Source organism: Cygnus olor, chromosome 19 (genome assembly GCF_009769625.2).
Source record: "Cygnus olor isolate bCygOlo1 chromosome 19, bCygOlo1.pri.v2, whole genome shotgun sequence".
In the NCBI taxonomy this organism is placed as follows: Eukaryota; Metazoa; Chordata; class Aves; order Anseriformes; family Anatidae; genus Cygnus; species Cygnus olor.
The window spans coordinates 7,915,905-7,941,360 of record NC_049187.1 but is presented as its reverse complement, the minus strand read 5'-3'; the positions used below and the strand labels follow the sequence as shown (position 1 = coordinate 7,941,360).

General features: G+C 57.2%; 1 protein-coding gene across 3 annotated transcripts; it reads left to right on the top strand.

Moving 5' to 3' along the window:
- Window positions 1-1,461: 1,461 nt before the first annotated feature.
- Window positions 1,462-23,697, top strand: SARDH (sarcosine dehydrogenase). 3 transcript variants are annotated; one of them, XM_040531832.1, is made up of 22 exons: window positions 1,462-1,799; window positions 1,878-1,977; window positions 2,679-3,000; window positions 3,618-3,796; window positions 4,198-4,377; window positions 4,959-5,082; window positions 5,211-5,311; window positions 6,092-6,196; window positions 6,900-6,972; window positions 8,653-8,739; window positions 8,829-8,919; window positions 11,174-11,315; window positions 12,403-12,486; window positions 12,606-12,719; window positions 13,326-13,464; window positions 13,875-13,988; window positions 15,872-16,019; window positions 16,246-16,339; window positions 20,145-20,307; window positions 20,576-20,744; window positions 21,180-21,315; window positions 23,198-23,697. In XM_040531832.1, the coding sequence occupies exons 3-22, from the start codon at window positions 2,685-2,687 to the stop codon at window positions 23,321-23,323; spliced, it is 2,685 nt and encodes an 894-aa protein (XP_040387766.1). In that variant the 5' UTR covers window positions 1,462-1,799; window positions 1,878-1,977; window positions 2,679-2,684; the 3' UTR covers window positions 23,324-23,697. The 3 variants fall into 3 exon arrangements, with proteins under 3 accessions (XP_040387766.1, XP_040387765.1, XP_040387764.1); XM_040531831.1 differs by having other exon boundaries at window positions 1,463-1,799; window positions 1,886-1,977; window positions 6,843-6,972; XM_040531830.1 differs by having other exon boundaries at window positions 1,463-1,799; window positions 6,843-6,972.
- The last annotated feature ends 1,759 nt before the right edge of the window (window positions 23,698-25,456 follow it).

Sequence of the window (25,456 nt, the reverse complement as noted above, 5' to 3'; positions counted from 1 at the left end):
GCCAGGGGGTGGTTGCATTTGCTGGCTGCCCTCTGCAAACAGCCGCTCCCGCTCCGTGCCGCGGCCCCCAGCACGCCCCATGGCCCCGGTGGCCTGTGGCTGGCCAGCGTGCGGCCACCTCCCTCCACTGCCCCGCTGCTCCCTGCCACGGGCAGCCCTGCGCACCAGAACAGTGGCTGGAACCCCAGAGCAAGGATCCTAACAGCTCGGGGTGGGGAAACTGAGGCAGGGGGTGGCGAGGTCAGAGCTCGGCAAAGCTACGGACTGTCGAGGGTGCTTCCCGCTCAGTGTCATGCGGTGGTAGTGCTCTCCTGACACCAAACTCGGACTGCAAGGCAGGGCATTGTGAAGAGGGCTCTGTGCATGCCTGTGCAGACTCTGGTGACAGTGACAGCATGTGCTTGTGGCTTCGTGCACACTCTGATCAGCCGCAGCCTTGCAGCACGCTTGGGCAATTCGTTTGTGCGTCAGCCGTAATGCTTTCTGTGACCTGGAAAGCTCCAGCTGGCGCATGCAAACCGCTCTGCCCCTTTATTTCCTAATTAATCTAAGCATTACAGGGAAAGGATTGAATGTTTTACATCCCCTCTATGCTATAGTGACCACCAAAAAAATTAACCTCCCTCGGTCTGGCTCTGCAGCTCCATCAGGGCCCCGATCCTCGGAGGCTCTGGAGTCAGGGCCGCATTCTGCCCCATCCTGAGCACGATGAGCTTCTCAGGCTGCTCGACACATGCTTCAGCTTGCTTTGTTCCAGGTCTTTTCTAACCCAAAGGCCGTGTTTGTAGTTAGGACATGCTGCCGAGACGGCTCTTGTCCCATCAGACAGCAACACCCCACCACAGGCAGGAGTTTTGACTTGTTCGCATCTCTTTGGTTATTCTGAGCGAGCAGCAGGCTGGGAAGGCTGGAGGGATGGGGGCTCTCTTTAAACAGAAACTGGTTTTGTCTTTAAAAAAAAGGCGAGACTGTGTTGGGCTAATTCTGGATCAGCTACCCCCCCCCCCCCCCCCGGCTGCTATTCAACCCCTTCCTGAACTGGGACGATTTGGATGCAGCCCCCGTACGGCGTGCATTCAGCACACAACAGGGGGCGGCTCCCGGGGCGGTGGTGCCACCGAATGCCACGAGCCCCCCAAGCCACCACGATCCCCTCAAACTGCCACGAGCCCCCCAAACCACCATGAGCCCCCCAAACCTCCACGAGCCCCCCAGACCACAGCCCCCAGGCAGTGACTGTGGGGTGCATGATGCTGCTCAGCCCCCAAATCCACCAGCCCCTGACCCAACCACAGCTCCACCCGCCCCCTGCTTCACCCAGACAGCAGAACCCGGCCCTTCGGAGCCGCCTTTGAGGAGCCTGCACCGCCTGCACCTCCTGCCCAAACAGGCCCTAATTTTGGGGGTGAGTCCTGGGCAGGAGGCGCAATAAACCTTGGGGCTGTGAGAGCTAAATGAAAAGTTTTATTTTCCTCCCCCCTCCAGATGAAATTTTTTGGTGTTCCCACCTTCGCTTTGGGCTCTCGGGTCTGGCTTAAACGCATTTTAATTCTGCTCTTTCAGTGTGACTGCTGGGAACTCCGGCAGGAGGGTCAGATGTTCGCCGCGCTCGCTGTGTTTGCTTTCTGGCACCGAGCGAGCCCTGCAGGCTGCGAGCCCCTCCTGGCCCCAGCCGGGCTCTTTGCTCTCTGCCGAGCGCTGATCTGGGGAGAAAAGTGAGAATTTCCTTACGTTTCGAATTTCTCGACTCCCCCTGACTTTTTCTTCTTCGTCGGCGAGTGGCGGAGGAACAACAGCGGGTAAAAGCTCAGCCGGGGCAGGGGAAGCGCTCAGCTGGCCCCGCTCGCCTCCGGCTCTGGTTAATGTTTTCATGGCAGCGGCGCAGAAGAGGAGGAGGAGGAGGAGGAGAGCATCGGAGGAAGGCAGGCGCCCCACGGCCATCGCGGCAGGGAACGCCACCCGGAGCAAGCGTCGCCGGTGAGTGGAGCCGGCGAGCGGTGGGGAACCCGGCGTGGGTTTCCTCCCGGCAAGGAACTCCTGCGGGATATCCCGGGTGGGATTTCCCAGTTTTTTAGGGCTGTGGGGTGGCAGCGAGTGGGGTCCTGCAGGAGCAAGCTCCACAACAGCCCCCGGACAAAGCTCGTGTAGGAAGAGCAGTGCCACCCATTAGAGCCTGCTGTTTGTGGGGCCACGGCTGCTCCAAAGCCACGCAGCCAGAGCAAACCCCGAGCCACGTCCCCGGATCCCAGGCACGGGGCTGGAGGACATTATCCGACCCCGTCCCTGCCAGCAGCCATTGCACTGCCCTCTTCTGATACAGAGCAACCCCTGCTCCTTTGTCGTGCCTCCTGAATACACAAACAGACATTAAAAAGGGGGTGGTTTCTGTGGGCTGGGCAGGAGCTGCCGTGACCTGTGCATTTCCAAGCTCCCTTTTTTTTTTTTTTAAGCTGGGCCCCCCCTGCAGGGTGTTTGGGAGCCGCACCGGCTCCCGTTGGGGTGCGATTCCTGCAGGTGGGGGTCCATGGAGCCCAGCTCAAAGCCGTGCCCCAGGCCCCCCCCCAGGTGCCGCTCAACCCATTTGGTGGCACCACGATGCCACCACTGGTGCCACCACCGGTGACCATCCAGCGGGGGCTCCCCTGCCCACCCTGGCGAGGCGTTTGGGGGCTCCGCAGGTGGACATGTCCTACATCAGCTGCGCCTTGCGGGCGGCCGCCCCCCGCCGCCTGCCAGCCCCCTGGAGAAGCCCCCGGCCCTTCAGCAGCGCCGCGGGACCCCCGGCGGAGAAGAACGTCCCCTACCAGAAGACGCTGAAGGAGGAAGGCGCCAGGAGCACGGGGCCCAGCCGGCCCCCACCGCCCTCGGCCGAGGTGGTGGTGGTTGGGGGGGGCAGCCTGGGCTGCCAGACCACCTACCACCTGGCCAAGCTGGGGGTCACCAGCGTGGTCCTGCTGGAGAGGGACCGCCTGACGTCGGGCACGACCTGGCACACGGCCGGTGAGTTATCGGGATCGGGATCAGGACCTGGGGGGGGGTTACACAGGACCCCACAATCTGGGGACGGGTGGATGGAGCCCACCCATGGCACGGGTGGGTTCTGGGTGTGCCGGGGGGGGTTTGGCTTTAATCGTGGAGAATTTCAAGGTTCTGCTTTTCCATTTGGCACAACTTTCCATTAGGAAAACACACCCCATTTTTTTTTATCTCTTTATATATTTTTAATAGGATCAGAGAATAACTAAACAGTTTATTTCCACTCTTTTTAAAATTATTATTTTTAAGCCAGTTTTCTTTGGCAGGGAGAGGGGAGCTAGGCGAGTTTAATTCAACACGCATTTTAATGGGGTTTTGTGTCTTTTTGGGGTAGTCCCCACCAGAAACCCTGTTCTCCCGTTCATTTAAAAATAAAAAAAAAAATCAAGATCAATGATTTGTAGAGCTCCGAGGTAGCCACGAGATGGAGCAAGTGCCACAGCAGGGTGACACCCGTGCTGCGAGTGGGACGGTGGTGCCAGGAGGCCCCCAGAGCTCCTGTCCCCAGGGCTTTGGGGTGATGAGGGGGTTAGAGGGGGGGCAGAGCTGCCTGCCCCACGGCCGGGCTGTCCCCCACCCAGGTTTGCTGTGGCAGCTTCGTCCCAGCGACGTGGAGGTGGAGCTGCTGGCGCACACGCGGGACGTGGTCAGCCGGGAGCTGCCGGCGGAGACGGGGCTGCACACGGGCTGGGTGCAGAACGGGGGGCTCTTCATCGCCTCCAACAAGCAGCGCCTCGACGAGTACAAGAGGCTCATGTCGGTAGGGAACGGCCCCCGGCGTCACCCCCAGGACGTGGCGTTTAGCTCCTGGTGGCCTCCTGATTTCCATAAGGCTGATAAAATCAGGCAAAATGCTGGCAAAGCAGGCAGAATGAAATCCAGCTGTCGATTTTTGCCCTTTCAGATAGCAGTAGCATTATTTTCGGGGTTGCACAGGCAGCTTGAATAGGAATATGGGGTCATATGGCCCTAAAAAGCTGACAGACCTTCCCACTGCCCTGGATGGAGGGTTTGCCTTGGGACAGCGGTGCACCTGGGCCACACAGCAACTGGGGAGCTAAATGTGTCCCGGGGGGGGGTCTCCAACTCCCCCAGCAGCACGGGATGAGCCAAGGCTCTCGTTCCCTGCTTAATCTCCCAATTTTCTTGTCTGGCCGGCAGCTGGGGAAGGTGTACGGCGTGGAGTCCTACGTCCTGTCCCCGGCACAGACCAAGGAGCTGTACCCACTGATGAACGTCGCCGACCTCTACGGCACGCTGTACGTCCCCAAGGATGGCACCATGGATCCTGCTGGCACCTGCTCCACTCTTGCCAGAGCAGCAGCTGCCAGAGGTGCTACGGTAATTCCTAATTAGCAATTACTAATTAATGCCTGTTGACCCTGGGAGGAGTTTTAAGCCTCTGCCTTCCCTAGCTCCTCCTTTCACATGGAGCGAAGCTGCTCCTGCAGGGTCAGGGCTTTGCCCTGCAAGGATGCTGTGCTCTTGGGCTTTGATGGCTCTCGGGGTCACTGTGACAAAGCTGGCAGGGACCATAAGCCCACAGAAAATCCACGATGAAGAGAAGACCTTTAGGAGCGAGACGAGGCAGAGCCCAAGGCAGGTTCCTTGGTTTTAGGGTCAGGTAACACAATCCCCTCATCGAGGCGAGGATTGCCAGCCCGTCCTAGGCATGGGGCTTAGCTCGTGGGCAAGGCGCATCAATAATGAGTGTCCCCTGCAGCTGTGGGTGCATAGAGATGTGGTTTTAGGGTGGAATTGAGAGTAATGCTGTTTTCAGCAGTAACAGTAATAACTAGAAAGGAAGATGGCCAGGGCCAGAGCCCTGTCCAGCCTCACCTTTTTCCATCCTGGCTGGATGTCAGGCAAGCGGGGACATCCCAGCTGTGACTCTGCTTCTCCTCCCGCCCCCCCCCCCCCAGATCATAGAGAACTGCCCCGTGACTGGCATCCAGGTCAGAGCCGATGATTTTGGGGTGAAGCGGGTGCACGCGGTGGAGACGGCCCACGGGACCATCCAGACCCCCTGCGTGGTCAACTGCGCAGGTACGGGGCAGCTGGCGGAGCCGCTCTGCCTTGTGCCATGTGGGCTAGGGTGTTGGGGGGCTGCTCCGTCCCCTGTCCCCCTGCCACCCCCTTGACTGCCACCCCCGATGGGCTCTGTGTCCCCGCAGGGGTGTGGGCACGTGCCCTGGGCCAGCTGGCAGGCGTCCATGTGCCGTTGGTGGCGATGCATCATGCCTACGTGGTGACCGAGCGCATCGAGGGCATTCAGGTGGGTCGTGAGGCAGGACAGCCCCCCCGGGACCTGCAGGACCCCCCCCCTTCCTGTCCCTCTGCACAAACCTGGGCCAGGCTCTGCAGGCACCCCCACAGCTTCTCCTGGTAGCTGACTGCCTGATCAGAGTCATATTTAATATCTAACAATGTTATGACTAGCAGATAATCTTTTTTTTTTTTTTTTTTTCTCAGTAGAATTATTGTAGGGTCTCTGATGTGTTTGGTGTCTGAAAGCAGCGTTCGTAAAGATGCCAAACAGTTTCTGAACCAGCCCCGGTCCCCGCCAGGCAGAGCTGTAGCTCTCCAGGCGTTCCCAAACCAGCTGCAGAAATCTGTTCTCGCCTTCTGGCTGCAGAGAACTGCTCGGAGTCAAAGCAGCCTTCATTCACTCAGGTGCCAAGGCTTGGAGAGTAACACCTGCCTTAGCTTCCATCCCACTGACACAGCCTGTGTCTGAGCCTGCAGTCCCCGAGGCCCCATTTTAAGAAGGGACGATTACAGGGATTGTGTTTCCATCCCAGTAAGTCTGGGCCATGCAAGCACAGTGAGGGAGAGGCTTTTGGGAGGAAAGGCTGCAACTTGCAACCCCCCTGGTGCGTCCTTTTCAATCCACCTAACTTCAATCCCCAGCTGGGCTGGGGACATGCAGGGCGATGAAGCCTGGATGCATTCGGGGTGCCTGGTCACCCCGCTCGGCTTTCCCCATGGGCCATTCCCAAGTGTGGGGCCCTGGGGGGGGTCCTCTCATCCCCCTCTGACCCCCTCCCCGCTGCAGAACATGCCGAACGTGCGCGATCACGATGCCTCGGTGTACCTCCGTCTCCAAGGCGATGCCCTCTCCGTGGGCGGCTATGAGTCAAACCCCATCTTCTGGGAGGAGGTGAGCGCTGCCGGGGGGGGCCAGGAGGCTTTGCAAGGAGCCCACAGCCTCAAGGGGGGAGCTCCTCGTGGCCCCGCTCACATAAAGCCCATCCTGTGGGCACCGACCTCGCGGCTGGTGGGGAGAGCAGGGCAGAGCATCCCCTGCGCCTGCCCTGGTGGAGGCACAAGGCGCACGGGTGTGAGAGGAGACGAGGAAGCTGAGTAGGGCTGGGGGGACTTTAGAGGCCATCGTGCCACCCCTGGCCTGCCGCAGGGTCCCTTTATCCAGGTGCCTTAATTCAGGCCCTGCCCCAGCCCTTTGGCTGCATTTGTCTTGTTTTTTTTTTTTTTTTTTTTCTTTTGGGGGGGCAGCTAGGGTTTGTCTCTCCATCCCGGGGAGGAGGGACTCTTTGCCAGGGGTTGCAGCAGGAGGTGAAGACGCATGTCCCTGCGGTCCCCAAGAGGCTTGCCCTCCACACACATGGGGCACAAAGGGCTGCAGAGGGCCTGGGTGGGAGCTCTCGCTGGTTTTGAACCTCTGCGCTTTCCTGGGCTGCTCATAAAACCCCGAGAGACCTGAGTCTGAGACCTCAGAGGCTGCCAGAGCTGAGAATGCCACCAGCTGTGCTCTGTTTCGTGTCCTGACTCCCGTTTCCCCCCTTCAGGTATCTGAGAAATTTTCTTTTGGCCTCTTTGACCTGGACTGGGATGTTTTCACGCAGCACATCGAGGGTGCCATCAACAGGGTGCCGGTGCTGGAGAAAACGGGCATTAAATCCACCGTCTGCGGGCCAGGTAACACGGTGGCAGCATCGTGGCAGCTGTGCACCTCCAAGCATCTCACGGGACATCCGTGGCTGCCTCATGGCTGGTTTGGGGCTGTACCCCCAGCACCTAGGGGCTCGGCAGGATCAGGGCCTGACCCAGGAGTAGATTTGGGCACAGCAGGCGTTGGTGCAGGATGGAAATGCAGGAGCTGGCTGCAGAATACTGCCTGTGCTTGGGCTGCAATGGTGTCGCCTTCCTGGGGGTGGCATCCCAGGCTAGCCACAGAAATAGGAGCGAGCTGCTGCCTCGGTGCAGCCGGGGCCACAGGCAGAGGTTGGCAGCCAAGTGGGGACGTTTTGGGGACCTTTACAGCTGATGCTGGGGCCACTGGCCTGGGGAATTAAGGGGAACATTTTCTCAAGCAGTAGCCCCTGTTCTTCTGGGATTTATATTATTTTTTTGACCGTGGGATTCCAGGTTTCTGGGGTGCTGACGTTAGGTTTGCTCAGGTTTGCACCCAATGCGCGATGTGGAGTTAAAGGCAGTAGCATTGCTGTCCTGCAGCCCCAGCAGCTGGTGGTGATGCTGCCATTGAACCCTCGCCCTTTGTGGTTGGTTTGGCTGTGAAATCCTCCACACGCTGAAAAAAAAAAAAAAAAAACCTTCTCTTTTTGCTGAAGCACTTAGAGGGAAACCCTGGAGGCCCTTGGGGATGGAGCTGGGCTGTGCACAGAGGGAAAGTAGGGCACGTCTCTGGCCCCGCAGCGGGTAAAACATGGCTTGTACAAGGTGGAGGCTGTGGCCCTGGGCACTGGTGTTTGATTGAACTGCGGTGTAAGTGGAGCTGGTGGCCTCCAGCGGGGAGCTGACAGCTTATAGACATATGGCTGGTGTTTGTAATGCAGGGGGGTAACCTCCAAAGGGTCAGCGCTTCTCCTCTGCTGGATTTAGACGAGCTGCTGCTCTGCTTGCAACAGCTGAGTCAGGCTGGACTGTAGCAAATAGCAAATGCTTGTTCTTTCCTCTCTGTTGTAAATATTTCACCAATAAAACAACTCGCCCCGCTCGGAAACCTGTGCTTCGCAGGGGGAGCTCCCTGCTGCTGAGGCCAGAGGTTGGGGGGACCAAGCTGGGCACAGGTGCAGGTGCCTCCCCTCGCTTTTTGCACGGTTAGACAAAGCACCTTGACACAAGGAGCACTGCATGTCTCCATCAGGGTGTTTTCTGCGCTCCGTAGTGTGGGATTTGCACCAGGCTGGGGTTGTACAGGGAGTGAGGGCTCCCCCCGAGCTGGTGTCAGCGCAGGAGCCTTGGGTAGCATCGATGGCAACCCCTTAGCTGAGCCAAGCAGCTTAAATTCACATCTTTTTTTCCCAGCAGAAATCAATGAAGGTGAAAAATAATAATAGCAATGAAATATGGCCCTGCTGTTGGGGATGTGATGGGTGGGATGGTGCAGGGCACTCTGCAGAGTGCAGGGCTGCGAAGGAGCTGCCTTGTGTCACCAGTCTCTGCTGCTGTCAGTGCTGTGTGTGTGCATACATGTACATGTGTGCAAGCTTCTGGAGGAAATACACGGATGTATCCATATGTATGCTCTCTGAAAGCAGGAGCAGGATGAGGCCAGCACATGATCCCTGCTCCTGAAGCAGGTGGTGTGTCCCAGAACGCCTGCCCAGGCTGATGCTCCCTGTCTCTGTCCCCCAGAGTCGTTCACGGCCGACCACAAGCCGCTCATGGGGGAAGCTCCAGAAGTCCGTGGCTTCTTCCTTGGCTGTGGCTTCAACAGTGCTGGTAAGAGACAGCAAGAAATACCTCCTTGTGCATCCCAGCATGGGGTACTTGGCCTCGCAGCCTCATTTTTGTCCTTGCCTCTCCTGCAGGGATGATGCTGGGAGGTGGCTGTGGGAGGGAGCTGGCTCACTGGATCGTCCACGGGCGGCCGGAGAAGGACATGTACGGCTATGACATCAGGCAAGGCTGCGGGCTCCACTGGCACCCATCACCCGTGGGAGGTCCTGGGGATGGGTTTCGAGCACCCCATGGGTGCTGGCATCAGGACCAGGTGTCCGTGCTGCAGCCCCTGTCCCCCTCCCCCCCAAGAAGCCAGAATCAATTATGCCCCACAGCTTTAATAAATTTACACATGGGGTTTATCTCATTTGCCTCATTCCGCTTCTACGCAAACAGCTTCCAGCAGACGCGAGGAGATTGCAGTGATGAGAAAGGACAGGGTAATTACATTTGGGTTGTGTTGTTGTTCAATTAGTGCTGTGCCTAATCCTCTAAGTTAATCATCAGGGGTAACGTTTTCAGCTGGAGAAAGATTACCTTACCTTCTCTGCAGCACGACATGGGCCGCGAGGTTTTGGCTGTGCAGATGTTGGCTCTGTAATTGCTTTTGACTTGCTCGATTGTGTTTGATTGGGTTTGGGCTTTCTTATAGGGCTGCTAGCGACAGCAACATGCTTGCTGGGGACAAGGCTGTTAAAATCCCGTTGTTTTGATGGCAACGCTGGTAAACCACGCATGGAAGCAGCCTGGGAAGGGAGGGGGTCGGTGCTGCAGCAAAGAGAGAAGCCCATGGGTGGACAGGGACAGCTGTAAGGTCAGGAGCGTGGGTTGGGACAAGGCTTTCACCACCTTCCATGCCACGCTGGCTCCAGCCATTGCGGATTTTGCTTGGCATTGACATACCGGGTTGCAAAGCAGGCAGCAGTCCCATGGCCCTGCTGTGGGGACAGGGACGTGCAGCAGGAGCTGCTCCGCCCGCTGCTGTCCCCTGGGGCGCCACGGTCACGCACAGCCCGGCTCCTTGGGGTTTTATCCTCTTGGTGCCTCACCTTTTCTGGAGTTGGCAAGCTGATGTCAGTCCCCCTTTTTTTATTTTTTTTAATCTTTATTTTGGTGGTGATTACTGAGCTCCTCTTTAAATAACTCCTTTTTTTGCACATTTAAATATTTGTCCTCTCAAAACGCTCGTTTGTAAATATTTCATCTGGCAGCTGCTGCTCCTCTCGCTGCTGTCAAATGCGGCGCGTTGGTGACGGGGCCGGGGCTGGTGGGTGCCCGGGGTGCCAGTGACATGCTGAGTGTCACCTGCCACATGTACCCTGCTGCTTGCCGGCAGAAGGGGCAGCTGTCCCCATGGAGCTGACTTGTAGCTTGCCCACGGCTGCTTTTGGGGAACACTGCTTGCATTTTGGAGCTCCCGGGTCTTGGGTAAGAAATGACCCGAAAGCACGACCCGTGAGCAGTGCTGGTCCCTGCTGCCCCTTCGTCCTGGAAAGCCCCAACCCAGGTGCAAATCTGGGAAGCAGCCACCAGCACAGAGCTCAGCTGAGGGCTGGGAAAATCTCCTTTTGGGTGCCCTGAGAAGGCGAGGGTGGGAGAAGGGAGAGGGGCAACAGAGCCTGCAGCGCTCGGCCCTGCCCTCCCCCTGCTGCCCACCTCTACTCTGCACGCACTGAGTGGGGAAGAAACCTGAAAATTAGATTTCAAAAGGCCCTATAAATGACATTTTTTCTTGCCTTTTGCCTGCTGACTGGCTGCCTTTCTGCAGACAGAGGGGCTCTGGGCAATTCAGACACCACTCCCCTGCCAGAGCAGGGACAGGAGAGGTGGCACTGAACGCGAGGTGATGGCCCGGGAGTTACAGGGCTCTGGTAATAGCACCACAGCACGTGCTGAACTGGCACATTCCTTCAAGGAGCTTTTCTGTTTGAAAAAGGAAAATATGTCAAACAAATTTAAAATGCTTTGGGTTTTATTTATATTTCAGTCTAGGGAGAATTGGATGAAAAATGTGAGGAATGTTCACGGCTCGCTCCCTTTCGGGGCTGCATTTAAAACTGGGCTCTGCGAGAGATGCTCTCTCAGCTGGCCCAACACTGAAACAGCAGAATTAACATAAATTTTCCTATTTTTTTTTATTTTTCCCCCAGCAGGACTGTATCTAGCTCTGGTAAATCCATCTGGACCAGGGCTGTGGGTTGCACTGAGTGGGCAGAGCCACAGGGATGAGCTAGAGTGGTTTGATGGGCAAAAGATGTGATTTTTGGTTTCTTTGCTCTCCTACCCATAAAAAGGGAGCAGGGATCCCGAATTTACACCGCAGCAGCTGCAGCCACCTCCTCTGGCCAATGGGTCCATGCCCAGGGGGTGCCAGGGGTTCTAGCAAGCCGATGTGCTTGTCCTGATGGCCACCCTCTCTTGCCGTGTCCTCCAGGAGGTTTCACCAGTCCCTCACCGACAACAACCGCTGGATCCGGGAGCGGAGCCACGAATCCTACGCCAAGAACTACTCCGTCGTCTTCCCCCATGATGAGCCGCTGGCGGGGCGCAACATGAGGAAGGACCCCCTGCACGAGGTGAGGAGCCCGGCCCCGGGGACCCTCAGGGCCACCCCTGCTTCTGTCAAAAAATAAAATAAATAAATAGATGCATTGAAGCATTGGCAAGGCATGGCCTTATCCACATCGCTCTCCAAAACAGCGGGTTGCAGAGATGCATTAAGAGCCTGGGGAGGGTCACCAGGCAAGGGGCAAGTGGAGAGCAGGGCTCAGAGCCCCCCAAACCACCCAGTGCTCCCAGGGTGGCCCCATCCTGCCAGGGTGCAGCCACTTTTGCTGAGCCCCTTTCCCTGAGATTGGATTCACATCACAGCATCCCTCTCCTGATGGCGAGCAGAGGCTCGAGCAGAACAACAGACATTCCTCCCCACCGACCCCCGATGTTTGGTTGACAGCTCGGTTGTTTTCTGTCACCGAGGACGCAATTTATTTTTTAACAGCATGTCTAATAAGCGATGCCCATTTGACTGACAGCCTGGTATTTGTACATGCAGCTCCAGAACATGTGCTGTGTTTTATAAATAGACACTGAATCAGTTCTGAAATGTTCAACAAAATCTATTCTTTTCCGAACGGAGGCACCAAACAAAAATATCTTAATGGATCCCTAATTAATTGCGTGCAGAGAGATTTTCCTGAGAGTACAGAGGAGGAACAAGAAGGTTGCCATATGAATCTTGGATGTTACTTGTATAATTACTCTTGAAAGCACTGGGGAGAATCGTGCTGTGTGGATTTAGCATCCCTCGGCCAGCAGTTCGTGTGCCGCTGTGCAGACTTTGGAGCAGGGCACGGCTGGCCTGCCAGGCTCCTGGCTGTCGGATGCTCTTGAGACAAATACCCTTGTTGGGTGGGCACAAATATCAGCCAGTCTGTAGGCAGACGAGGGGTTCTGCTCTTTTGAAAGACAACCCATGGAGCTGATTTTGGCTGCTGGTGACCCTTCTTTCCATTTGGCTGCTGACAGCCAAAGCCAAAGGTTTATGAGTTGGGTTTCGAGCATCCATTGGAGGTGGAAAGCCTTGGCACTGCCAGCTGAAGCAGGAAGGGCTGGTGGAAAAGACTGCTTTTTAATCTTTCCTTCTCATTTCTCTGTCTCAAGTAGGAGCTGCTGCAGCAGGGCTGTGTTTTCCAGGAGAGGCACGGCTGGGAGCGGCCGGGCTGGTTCAGCCCCAGGGGAGCAGCTCCGGTAAGCGCGGTGCCTGACGTGTACTGCCCTGAAAGCGGGTGTATTTCCCCCAAACGGGGAGCAGCCCTCAGCTTTGAGGGGTCTTCCCACTGCCCTCGGTCCTCCTGCTTCTCCCCCAGGTCCTGGATTACGATTATTACGGGGCCTACAGCCAGGAGCGCCACAGGGACTATGCCTACAACCAGCTGCTGGCAGACGAGTACACCTTTGACTTCCCCCCCCATCACGACACCGTGAGTGCAGGGGGGTTTCTGGGGGGTGTTTCTGGACCTGGGGGTGTTCGAGGCACCAGAGCCCCTGCAACACTGCAGCCTTGCAAAGAGCTGGTGAGGCTCAGAGGGACGGAAGCCATGAGCTTTGCCTAAAACTGGGCAAAATGTCCCCAAATAAATGAAGCAAAATGCATGCCCTCTGCTTGGAAACCTCGGCACAGAGCCCACGTGAATTTCGTTGCTGCTTTCCTAAAGGAAGGAGTTGAAACCAGCTCAGGGAAGCTCGGATCCATCCTCAGTGTTTGCCCCCAGTGCCAGATAAATGGCACACGCTGCGGGGCAAGGGAGCCCGCCAGGAAATGGGGGAAGGAATACCCAATTTGATAAAATCCGACTTATTATTGATAACTCTCACTGTGGTACTGACATAACGGATGGGACTGGGCATACGGAGGAGCCTGCCAGACGTGCTACATTTAACACCTGACTTTTCAGGGGTGTTTTGAAGGCACCAGGCGTGTGTCCGGGTGCTGCTTCTCCTTACGTAAATGGCTTTCACACGTCTCTCCCTTTGCAGAGTGAGAGGAACGCGCCTCGGCTCCTGCAGTGTGTTTGCTTTAATTTTAGATCAAGAATGAATGCTTAACGTGCCGAAACGCCCTGGCTCTCTTCGACATGTCTTATTTCGGGAAGTTCTACCTGGTTGGCCCCGAAGCGACAAAAGCAGCCAACTGGCTGTTCACCGCCGACGTGAGCAAAGCGCCAGGTAAAGGCTCGGCCTCCGCTCGTGGGCCACCAGACCTCCACTGCTGCCTCTGCTGGGAAATGCCACCTCAAACCAAAACACGCAGCGGGGACCCAAAGTGGCTTTTATTTTCCATGCTGCTCTTGCAGAGGGTGTGGGAGTGGTGTGGGAGCGAGTGCTCTGCCCGTCCTCACCGCAGGCCGGATCCTGCTCCTATTTGTGCTGTGGGAAGTGTGCTCTGAGCCAAGAACTGACACAAACCTAAGGAAAAAAAGCATTGCTCCTGTCTGGTGCTGGGCACGCAGCGTAGGGCACAGCACTCCAAGGCAGTGGTGTTTTATATAAGAATTAGGACAAACTTTTTGTACTCCCCCCGCTTGCTCCGTGCTGGGGGTGGCTGGTGGGCAGCCGAGCCATCTCCCCTCCTACAGGCTCCACCGTGTACACCTGCATGCTGAACAAGCGCGGCGGCGTGGAGAGCGACCTGACGGTCAGCAGGATCAGCCCCGGGGAGCCGGGCTCCCCCCTGGCCCCCGCCTTCCAAGGTAAAACCCCCTGGTGCTGGGGACGGGTGTGCTTTCGCAAGTGATGCGGGGCTGAGGGATATCTCCAGCGGGGGGCTGCCCTCCGGCTGCTGCCCCAGGAGCAGTTCAGCCTCCAGCCCCTTTTGCTGGGGGGGCACTAACACAGCAGCAATGAAGAACTGGGGGTCTCTGCTTTCATACAAGGGTCACGGGGCTTCATCGAGCCCCCAGAATAAGCTAAAATACAGTTAAATAGCTGAGCATCGGGGGGAAGCACACCACAGATGTTAGGGTTTATGCCTGCAACCCTCATAATGCCCACAAACCAGGCATGTGGCAGCAGCCCCCCAGGGTGCGCTTGGCTCCCAGCGGTGATGGGGACAGGGGGCCACGGTGGCAGGTTCAGTTCGAGGTCCACCAGCAGCTCCTCCATCCCCGCCATGCTCAGGACCATGTGTGGCCGCGGGCACCGGGGTGATTGCATTTACCTAATGGCACCACCTGGCTTTTCCACCTCCACCCCTGGCTGCCTGTAACCCAATTATCCCCTTTGTGCCGGGGGCCTGCGCCGCTCCTCAGTCTTATTGGGTTTCTCTAGCCCTGGCTGGCTGCTCTGACCTCTCCCAAAGCCCTTATCAGCTGCCATAAAGAGGAATTGAAAGGAAGCAGAGCAGCCAGCCCGGGGGGCAGAAGCGACATTAGGGAGCAGCAGGGGAGGAGGGCACCCAGCTGGGCTCCGGCAGCACTGCCAGCGCCGTGCTGGGTGCTGCTGCAGCAGGTACCTGGTGCCATCGCACCCTCATCCTGGTGGGGATGGTGACGGTGAGCCCTTCCCACCCCACAGCCCATCCCGCATCCCCCTCATCCAGGACACCCGCAGGTGATGGGAAGCGGATGGCAGGGCTGCCGGGTTTGATGGGTGCCGGAGGAGTTTAATAGAAGCGAGTCTATTTTTCCAATTACAGTAGGTGGCTGCACTTATTAGCATTATGACAGATTATCAGAGAGCAATTTTGTTGTGGCAGGGAAGGAAGAGGGGAGATCGATCATGCAGTAATCAGCTCCCAAACTACGTCCCTGGGAAGTTGTTGCCCAGGATTAGCAGCGAGATGAAATTCCTGCTCACATTCACATGCATGCCTCCCTGCCTGTCCACCCTAAACCTGAGCCCTGGTGGGGTAGCACTGGTGGGGGTTTGATTTCCCATCCCGGCAGCCCCGTTCCCTCTGCATGGGCTCACCCCCAGCTCTGACATTCGGTTCCCTTTTCCCTCCACGTCTTAACATTAATTCTGTATTGGACAAAACATATCAGGAGATTTTGCTGTTGGTCTCGAAAGACGGAGAGTTTTCTCTTTCCATGATGCTCACTGCCAGGCATCTCCAGGGCTTGGACAACTGGGAATTTCCTGTAGAGGAGAGCAGGATTGGTGCAGGTGCTGTGTCCGAGCTGCACCGTGCCGGGGGAGCTCGTGCAAGGGGAGGCGAGCTGCAGCCTGTGGGAGGCAGGAGCCCCTGCACAGTGCTACCTTTCGCATTAGCTCGTGGAGCTCCTTGCGTAACAACGGAGCAGCAACCGGGCAGGGTTGCTCCCAGAGCTCTGTTTTGTATGGCCCCACATCCCACCTTACTCTTTCTTCTTTCAGGTTTTAAAGGTCATTCAGTTTTCCCTTTGCTGGTTGAGCCCCACAGGCAAAATTAGCATGAAGGGCCCCTTGTCCCCTTGCCCCAACGTTATTTAACCTCCCTGTTCTTTGAGGTCCCCTCGGGCTGTGCAAGCTGGAGGCACCCCCAGCTTCAGCTCAGCGTCCAGAGACAAAAATCAGTCCTGAGCTGAGCTGAGCATCACCCCAACCCAATGCCACAGAGCCTAAAATAATGCTGGGGGGGTGGGGTTTCTTCCAGGGGACGGCTACTACCTGGCCATCGGCGGGGCGGTGGCGCAACACAACTGGTCGCACATCACGGCGGTGCTGCAGGACATGAAGCTCCAGTGCCAGCTCATTGACTGCTCGGAGGAGCTGGGCATGATGAGCCTGCAGGGCCCGCTCAGGTGAGTGGAGGGAGCACTGTGATCCCCAGCAGGCACCCTGACACCCAGCCCCACGTCCCCTGGTCCTCACCCCGCTCCCTCAATGGGATTGCCCACGTTAGCTCCCGTATGGAGGGAGAGGGGCTGCCAGCTGGGATGGGAGAGCAAATTTGGGTGATGGCCATCAGCGGCGGGTTGGCGAGCTGCCTCCTTTCACCACGGCCCCTTTGCTGCTGTTTCCCCGCAGCCGTGCCGTCCTCCAAGAAGTGCTCGACACCGACCTCAGCAACGAGGCCTTCCCCTTCTCCACCCACAAACTCGTGAGGGCCGCGGGATGCACGGTAGGACGGGGCTGGCACGCGAGCTCCCATGGCTTGTCGAGGCTGGGAGTTTGCAGTGCGCTGCTGGGGAGTTTAGTTTTTTTTTTTTTTTCTGCTTGGTTGGTTATTTTTCTGTTGGAAAAGAGCAAAAAGGACAACGGGAGTAGGGTGTTTTCCTCCCCATTTACCTGCTGTCCCAGCTGGGGGTGCCTGGGCGCTCTCTGGGCACGGCCACAGGTTTGCAGCAGCGGTGGAGGAACAAGAGAGGCCTCCCTCAGCTTAGGGTGAGCACTGGCGGTAGATCTATCCGACACTCCGGATCCCTTCCTTTTCCTCCTACCCCTAAAAAAAATATATATATAAAAAGATGGGGGGGGGATTTAATGCGAGATGTGTCACAGCTCCCTGTTAAGGGCTCAAGAGCCTGACGCCTCGCTGCATTTGATCACAGGCACAGTCTGACAACCTTAAGCTTTCCGTTCCAGCGCAGATCATCCTGCGTTTGCCAAGACTTTGGGGCTCACATCAGCGGTTATGCAAGTGCGGAGATGGCCAAAACCTGGGGCTGAGCCCCACGGGGCCAGCACCAGGGGACGGGAAGCGCCTTGGGGTGCCGGTGGAAGTCAGCCCCGCTGCGTGCCCTGGGGGAGCTGTGTTGCAGAAGATTTTCTAAATTCAAAAGGCTTATCATTGCTGTCTGACACACGGAAAAGCTAGTACATGTTCAGATGTTTGTTTTGCCCAAGACCGTCGCTCAGCAAGACGGTGAGAGAAACAGGTTGTCGTTTTTGTGTTTGTCTGCGTGATGACCTACTCAGTCAATTCAAGCTAAGTCCTTGTAAGTAGAAATCTTGGTTAAGAATGCCCTCTGAGGTTTAGAAACTGATTATATAAACTAGCAGGATGATATCAGTTCTCCAAATAACCAGAATTGGCTTAACAGTGAGTGTAGCATTAAAAAAAAATTGTTCATTGCGCTTCTTGACAGCGTTGTAGGGAATAACGCAATTTTTGAACTCACTAAAATTCTTCCCAGATTTGGGGACTCAAGAAAATAACAGCAGGACACCTGATATAACATCAGAAAGGAAGTGAGAAAATTGTCTGGATGTGTTCTTAGCCTTAATTAATTAAAGGCAAAATTAACTGCCCCCTGCCCAGGCTGGTAGCCCTGAGCATCCTCCTGGAGGTGCGGCGGTGAGAGCAGGGGGTGGGAGGCAGGCCTGGGATATCAGTGAAATTGGGTTAAGCCGCACGCGGACACTTTTCATTCGGAATTAAAGTGGCTTTAATTCGAATGCAGCTGGCTGCTGAAGGGATTGCTGCTAAATCAAATTAAGGCTACTTGAGCTGTGAGGGAGAGCCTAGCTAGGGCTTAGGGCACTTTAACTAAGGCACAGGTTTTGCCTAACTCGGGTGAATCCTCCAAAATGTCACCACGCAGGGGCCAAAAACCTGCTGTGTGTCCAGCATCCCTCCCGGGAGGGGACGGTGGCACAGGGGACCCGAAGGCCAGCCCTTGCTGCAGGCTGTCCCACTTGCCACACGTCACTGTCACCGCCGAGGAGCTGCAATCCTCCCCGCGTCCTCCCCGTCATGTCTGTGGCAAGCCGATAACATCTTGTAATAATCTACTTAGCCCTCTGAAAGGTGTATGAATGTTCCTGTCTGCAGGAGTGTGATCGGTTTATTTGCATTTCGCTTCAAGTTTGCAAGAAAATAATCCAGTCCTGTGAGGTAGAAACGGCTGGTAGAAATCTTAGGGCTTCTTTTGAGTGTAAATGCCCTGATTTTATGGGAAAAAAAAAAAGGGAAAAAAGAATAGAAAAGAAAAAGCTTTCCTGCCCTCCCAGGCAGAGCCAGCACCTGAACTGCAGGCATCTGGGCAGAGACAGAAAGGAATGGCAAGTGAATTTTCGGGCAGTTTCTTGTGAAATTGGTAATATTATACTGGCACAGAATTAAAGGAGAAAACAGAGTGTTCTTGTGAAACAAATCCCAGGGCTGCAAAGTATAGGATTTTTGTTGTAGTTGGTTTTTAAAGTTCTGCAGAAAAAAAAAGCGAGCTCTTTTCATACCACTTTGCTGAATTGCTCAGTAGTGCTGATGTCGGAGCAGTCACCCCGTAAGCCTAAAGGCAGCCTGGGTCAGTGTGCAGAGGATTCATCGCGTATGGGGGTGTTTCTGTAGCTGTAAGGTCGCTGTGCATCCTTTGGGGGGGCACCTTTGGGCCCTCAAAGTCCCCACGAGCCGGGACAGGAGGAGGGAGGTTCCTGGGGGTGGTGAGCTGAAGCCCACCCCGATGTTATCGCCTTCCAGCGGGGTTAAACCGAACCCAACATCTTTAAAAAGCGATCGCTGAGGTTTTTGTGCATTAACTCAGTAGTTGAGCAAAATCAGCTGGAGTGAAAGGAGAATTCCCGTGGAGCTAGTGAGACTGGAAATTACCGATTGGTTTGCGAATTTATATATAGCGTCTCTCATTGTATTTAACAGCAGCGCAAGGACCCTGGTTGAATTTCCCTGCTGGATTGCGGGGTAAAGCTCAAGTTTTCATTTTCTAGAATACTTAAACGCTTTTGAATTGCTGCTCAAAGGCTCGGAAATTGATGCTATTTCATAGCTCCATTTGAAACCTACCAGGAACGCCTGCTCCCAGGAGACGTTGGCAGAAACCTGCAGGAGAAGCAGAGCCCGGCCCTCGCCTCCCCAGCCCGGGCTGTGCCAACCAAATGGCTGGCACCCAGATCTCCCCGGAGAGCCAGAGAGTTCTCTGCTTCCACCCCACAAAAAAAGCCATGAAGCCAAAGGATGACCCAGAGGGAAATAGAGCTGAGCCTCCAGCGGTGTCTCCAGGGAATGTCCACAAGCTGGGGTGGTCCCAACCAGCCTGAGGAGCTTTGGGAGCGCAGAGGAGCTTGATGGGGCTACGGGGTGGCACGATGCAGGGCACATCTCTGCCTGCCTGGGAGAGAAGTGGGGATATCAGCAGGGCCAGGACATCACGGTGCTGCCCCACGCTCCTCTGTGGTTCCTGTCCCTGGGGAGCACGGGCAGGCTGGGAGGGAGGGAATGCTCCGAGGAGCACCAAGCTGTGCTCGTCTTCTCATCCTTCTTTCGGGTTTGGTGCAGAGTCTGGCTAATTGGGCTGCCAAGAGTAATGCTCTGGGGCACTGTGTCTGTAGGGGGAACCTGAGCATCCCCATGGAGCGAGCAGGGTGCAGATGGGGACGCTGGGCTCAGCCCCTGTGTGACAGCATGCAGCTGCTGGGTGCCTGGGGTGGGACACATCCCCAGGGGACAACAGCCCCGAAGTCCCACTGGGGACAGGTCTCCCCACCATCAGGCAATACAGCAGATTTGGGGAGACGCAGCATAAGCGGTGCCCGCGGGCTTTCCTCTGGTGTAGCTGGGTCAGCAGAGGGAGACAAAGGCCTGGCTGGTGTGGGGAGCATCGCTGCTGGCCACAACCGCAGGGACTGCTGGCTGCAGGGTGCAGCACCCCGAACCCTGTGTCCCCCCGGGACCACAGCGACAGCTGCAAGCAGGGGGGCACCGAGGGAGACTTGAGCTCTGGGTTCACTTTCCTCTTAGCTGTGGTTTTGAGCTGCGAAACGTTGCTTGTCCAGAGATGAGAAATTCACTCTGAACGTGGCACGAGACGGAGCAAAGAAAAGCCTTGCACAAAATCAGGATGAGCGCAACGCTGCCGGCCAAGCTGGCTTTCACCCAGGTGGGCGCTGAGGCCGTGTGGGCTCAAGCGGCCCCTGCCACGCTGCACAGCCCCACTCCGTCCCCAGGGATTTGGGGGTTTTGTGCTTTTCAGGTCCGTGCCATGAGGCTGTCGTTCGTCGGCGAGATGGGCTGGGAGCTGCACGTGCCCCGGGCGGACTGCGTCAGGGTGTACCGGGCGGTGATGCAGGCGGGCGCCCGGCACGGCATCGCCAACGCCGGCTACAGAGCCATCGACAGCCTCAGCATCGAGAAAGGTTTGGGGCTTTCCTGGCAGCTTGCCTTTCCTGGTGCTCTGCCTCTGGCTTGGGAACCCAGATAAATGGGGTTTGTCCAGCTTTGGGGTGCAGCTCGCCCCATGCTGCCTGCTGAGAATTCCCCACCTGCGGGTCCTCTTGAGGGTGCTTCGCCCAAGGCCAAGTGACCCAAGGGGTGGCCAACAGGCGGGGCTGGTGTCTTGGTCTCCCGAATTGCTCACCCCGGGTTTGCTGACAAGGCAGGGAGACCCACGCTTGTTTTTGGCAGGGTACAGACACTGGCACGCAGACCTGCGCCCCGACGACACCCCGCTAGAAGCAGGCTTGGCCTTCACCTGCAAGCTCAAGTCCGGCATCCCCTTCCTGGGCCGGGAGGCTGTGGAAGCCCAAAAATCCTCAGGCATCTTCCGCCGCCTTGTGTGCTTCACCACCGACGAGTGAGTACAGCCACCCGGGGCAGCTCCGCGCTGCTCAGCACCACACGTGGCAGGATGAGGACCCGCAGCGCTCCCCATCCAGCCCCCGCACCCTGTGAGCGCACACGGAGCTCGGCTGCCAGCCCGCTCGGCTGTTTTCCGTGCTCTAATTACATCTCTAATTTAAATCCCACCACGTATTCCCCGCTAGATATTTAATGGAAGCTGGAAGCGGTGCGACAGGGAGGGGGGTTATGTTGTTTCACCCAGAGCAGCAGGAGGCTTTGCAATTTGGGCTGGAGGGCCCTTGGTGAAGGAATGGGGGAGCTGTAGGGCAGCAGCCCCCGTGCCAGGGGGGAGCCCCAGCTCGTGGGCCTCTCCTCCAGCCCCTTCCCCCTGGCCTGTGGGCTCCCAACTTGGCTTTTTCTCAATGTTTGCTCTGCTCCTGCCCCGCAGGAAGGTGCCGATGTTCGGCCTGGAGGCCATCTGGAGGGACGGCCAGGTGGTCGGCCACGTCCGTCGGGCAGACTTCGGGTTCGCCATCGACAAAACCATCGCCTACGGCTACATCCGCGACCCCGCGGGGGGACCCGTGAGTACGGGTGGCGCCGCCTGCCCCGGGCTTAGCAGGGGAAGCGCGGAGCTTCTGCTCGAAGCCATATGCACGAGCACATTGCCATCAGATGGGGTGCGAGACGGGGCAGCCCCCCCTGCCCCTCCCTAAAGTGACAGCAGTGTGAGATACGGGGGTGAGCGATGCCACGGCTCGGCGGCAGCGATGTCCTCGCCAGTGACATCCCGGCTGCCACCCTGCCTGGCCCCCCACGCCCTCTCAGATGTTAATTGCAAGCGAGTATTTAATTGCAGCGGTGAATTAACTTGTTTTACGGGGATCGACTGCCCAGTAGGAGCGCAGCAGGCTCTTAATTAACCCCGCGAGACTCCTGGGGAGTAAATGAGGTGCCCTCATTAAGCGGCGTGCTGCGGACAGAGGTCGGGGAGCCTGTGTGGGGACAGAGGGCTCTGGGTGACGTCCCTGGGGGCTGTCCCCGTTGCAGCACATATGTTTGTGCTTTAATCCTCTGGCTTGCTTTGGCTTTTAATCCTGCGTCAGCACAAGGCTCCCGAGTCAATTAGTGTGGGGTTGGAGGGGTATCTGCAGCCCCCTGGGGGGACCTTTCCTCATCTCCCTGCCTCAGCACAAGTCAGGGACAGGGATGGGGACATGCACTGAGGGGGGAACGCAGGACTTGGGGCTGCTCGGTTCCTTATGGGAAGCTGTGCAGGAGTGTTTCAGTGAGCATTTAGGGGGGACAGGCTGTCCCCGTGGGGGAGGCAGGTGCCCTCCCAAGCTGGGAGGTGGCAGCAGGTGCCTGCAGGGCAGGACGGCCACTGCAGGCTGGGGGCTCTGGCTGGGTGCTGCAGCGGGGTCTGCAGCCAGTGCCCCCCTCCTGCCACAGTGAATGCTTTCCCCTGCATCTGGCTTTCTCCTTTCCTTTCTTTTCCCATCCTTTCCCTATCACATCTTGCTCTCCCGGCCGCCCCCGCCTGCCCCAGGCAGCGTGACGGAGGCGGCAGGATGGAGGTGGCACGGGGACAGTCCCCTCCTGCCTGCAGCGAGGCAGCAGAGCGGCGCTGAGTGCATCCTGCTGGGCATGTCGAGCGCTTCTCCCTGCTCGGGCACTTGCCATGGGGAAACCTGTGCCAGCAGTAGGGCCAGCAGTGGGGCCAGCAGCTCTCGGTGTCACGGGGAGCAGTTCTGCGTGCAGGGGGCTGTGCTGCGGGGCCCCAACCCTGGCAGCTCCTTTGCGCCTGCGGGAAGCAGCAGCACTCATTAAGCAGATGTTAATGTGCAGCCTTAATCTCTCCGCTCCCTGTGATAACTCCGGCTTGATTTACGCCGTGACGGCAGGCGTTGGCTGTGCAGGAGGGGAGCGGGAGCTGCACCAGGACCCTGCCCTGCGTTGGGGTGTCTCAGGCACCGGCACTGCCTGGTGCTGCAGGAGGGACACCTTGGGCTTGTCACGGCAGTAGGGACATCCTGGCTGCCACCACGGTCCCCTCCTGCAGCCAGTGCCCGGCTGGGGGACAGCAGGGACCGACCCCACTCGGGTGTGCCATCCCCCTGCCACCCACCCCGTGATGAACTCGAGCAGAATGCTTGTAAATGCACTTTGCGTTGGATGCTGGTGAAAAAAATCCACAGGAAAACCAAGAAAAACAAACAAACAAACAAAGAAAAACTGAATTCTTTTTATTTTTTTTAGCTCAGTGCTTTCAAAATCTTCCTCTCTGTGCATCCTCCTGGGATAGCAGGGCTGGGTTTTCTGCAGGAAGCACATCTGCAGAGTGGGGGGGGAGCGTCCCTGAGAGCAGGGAGGGCCCAGTAATGGGGTCAGGGGGTGGCAGGGGGCTGCTGTCCCCAAGCACCTCGCAGTGTGTAACGGGGGTTTTGGTGTGGCTCTGCCCTGCAGGTCTCGCTGGATTTTGTGAAGAGCGGCAGCTACCAGCTGGAGAGGATGGGGGTGAGCTACCCTGCCCGAGCACACACCAAGTCCCCGTTTGACCCGGAGAACAAGCGAGTGAAGGGCATTTACTGAAGGACACCGGGATGGGGATGGGGATGGGGATGGGAGAGCCCTTTGGAGGTACCGACCAAATCCCCAGACCTCGCTGCCCCAGCAGGGAGAGCTGGGCAAACGCCTACAGTCTGCAGTGAACTCATCGAGCAAATTTGGTCCAGATTAAAGGGGAAGAAATGGAAGAGGTTCCAAAGAGCCCAACAATTTTGTTCCCAGCTTTCCTAAATGAAGCAATACCACTAGAGCAATAGTTCTTTCCCGTGGGTTAATTGACCTGAAAACAGTGTTTTGCTTGACTGCAAAGGAAATAGTTTCAATTTTTGACTTTGCTGGAAACCCTTTCCCCCAAAATGTAGTTTCATGCTGCACGGAAACGAATTTTTTAAACAATCTCTCTGCCATAAATACGACTGTCACCTCCAAATCTGGCATCCCTCTGTGTTCTTGTTGCTCCTGTCCCCGCTCTGACAAGTGTCACTGCATGGTGGCTGTGCCCTGGGGACCCACTGCTGAGGGTGCAGGGGGGCACAGGGCTGGCTCTGCCCTTTGGGCTCTCACATGGTTTTTTGGGGGGCATTTCCCAGCAAGTCACAGCTGTGCTGGTGGAAATTGGGTGTGGGGTGAGCCGAGGGGTTGGGACCAGCAGCATGGGACAGGCGGGTGTCCCTCAGAATCCCCCCTGGGATGGGGCAGGGGGCACAGGGCCATTGCCCAGGCTCACACCGGGGATGCTTTGCCCGCTGCAGGATTCCTCTGCACCATGAAATCATGAAATCCAAAGGGATTTTAAGCACCAACATTCATTGGCTTGATTGGTAATTGCTGCCTAAGTTCCTTTAAAAACAAAGCCTGGGGTGCCTGACTGTTGGGTGCTTGCTCGGGTTTTACTTGTGGTGCTGAAGGGCTTTTTTGGGGTGTGCGGCAGGAGGCTGGGAGGCTGACATTCCCCAGACCCATGCAGTGTCCTTTTCCTTTTGCTGCAATGCAAGAGCAAGGGCAAGTTTCATTTTTTTTTCCTCTGTGGATCCTGGGACTGGGAGGGCACTTGGTGCCCTGGGGAGCGCTGCCAGCCTGTGCCAGCGCTCTGCTTTTGAAATGAGGAAAACACAGCGGGGCTGTGCAGCCCCTTAACGCTGAGCTGCAGGGAGATTCTCATCTCCTGCCCCCAGGGAATAAAAGAAAACCCCAAAGGCGATTGCGGTTTGGGTCTGGGTCCCTTGCTCCGTGTGTGTGTATATACGTAAATCCTCTGAGCTTGGAGGAGGAGTCTGACCCGTGTTTTGGGCTGTGGCTTTTCCCGGTGTAGTTTTTGCCCATGTCCCCTCTGGGCTGCTCCTCTCAGTGCCGTGCAGGGCTCTGGCACCAGGGCTGCTCCGCGGTCCCCTCCGGTCTGCTGCCATCGTCCCAAGGTCACCTTGGAGGTGGCTCCGGCAGCTCCCAGCTGCCAGGGGGATTCGTGTGGCCTCTGAGCTGCGTGCTGCCAGCCCCGGCAGCGCAGAGCTGGCTTTGGAGGTGTCGGGGAGGGTTTTCTTTGCATGCACAGCAAACCCCCAGCAGCTAAGGGAACAGGGTGGCTGCTTCCAGCCCCTGTGCTCATCCCCCTCTCGTAGCCATCAGCACCACTGTGCTGTGCAGGCAGCCTCTGGAAACCCCCCTGGCTGCCCTCGGGGGGAGCAGGAGGGGATGGGTCCATGGTCCCTTTGGTGGCCCTGTGGTCCCTTTGGTGGCCCCGTGGCTGAGCCCTGCGCACGGAGCCCCCCACGGCTGCGGTGCTCGCTCTCCATCTCTCCCCGGCCTCTTTTAATCACAAACGATTGCAGGCAGCGAGGGACTCAGGCTCCATCCTCCGCAGCGCAGGGAGGGCCTCGTCTCCAGCGCAGCTTTCACCCGCCTGAAGAAATAATCACACGACATCTTTTCATTTCGTTCCCTCCGACTGGGTTCGCTTGTTTTCTGTTCTCTTTAGAGCTGATTCCAGTTCCTTCGCCTCGCGCAACAAGCGCCACGGGCGAGAGTTTGAACTCTCAGACGCTTTGGTTTCACTGGAAACATTAAAAAACCAAACCGGAGTGAGTTTGTCTCTCAATGGGAGGCGACTGCACTCCCTGGTGCTCTCGAGCTGGAAGGCAGAGGCAGGGATGGCCGTGCTGC

Bases quoted from the DNA above. Each gene is read 5' to 3' on its own strand.
- SARDH (XM_040531831.1), top strand. From the start codon at position 2,685: ATGTCCTACATCAGCTGCGCCTTGCGGGCGGCCGCCCCCCGCCGCCTG. The intron at 13,989-15,871 runs GTAAAACCCCCT...GGTTTCTTCCAG, and splicing joins CCTGGCCCCCGCCTTCCAAG to GGGACGGCTACTACCTGGCC. The intron at 21,316-23,197 runs GTGAGTACGGGT...TCTGCCCTGCAG, and splicing joins GCGACCCCGCGGGGGGACCC to GTCTCGCTGGATTTTGTGAA.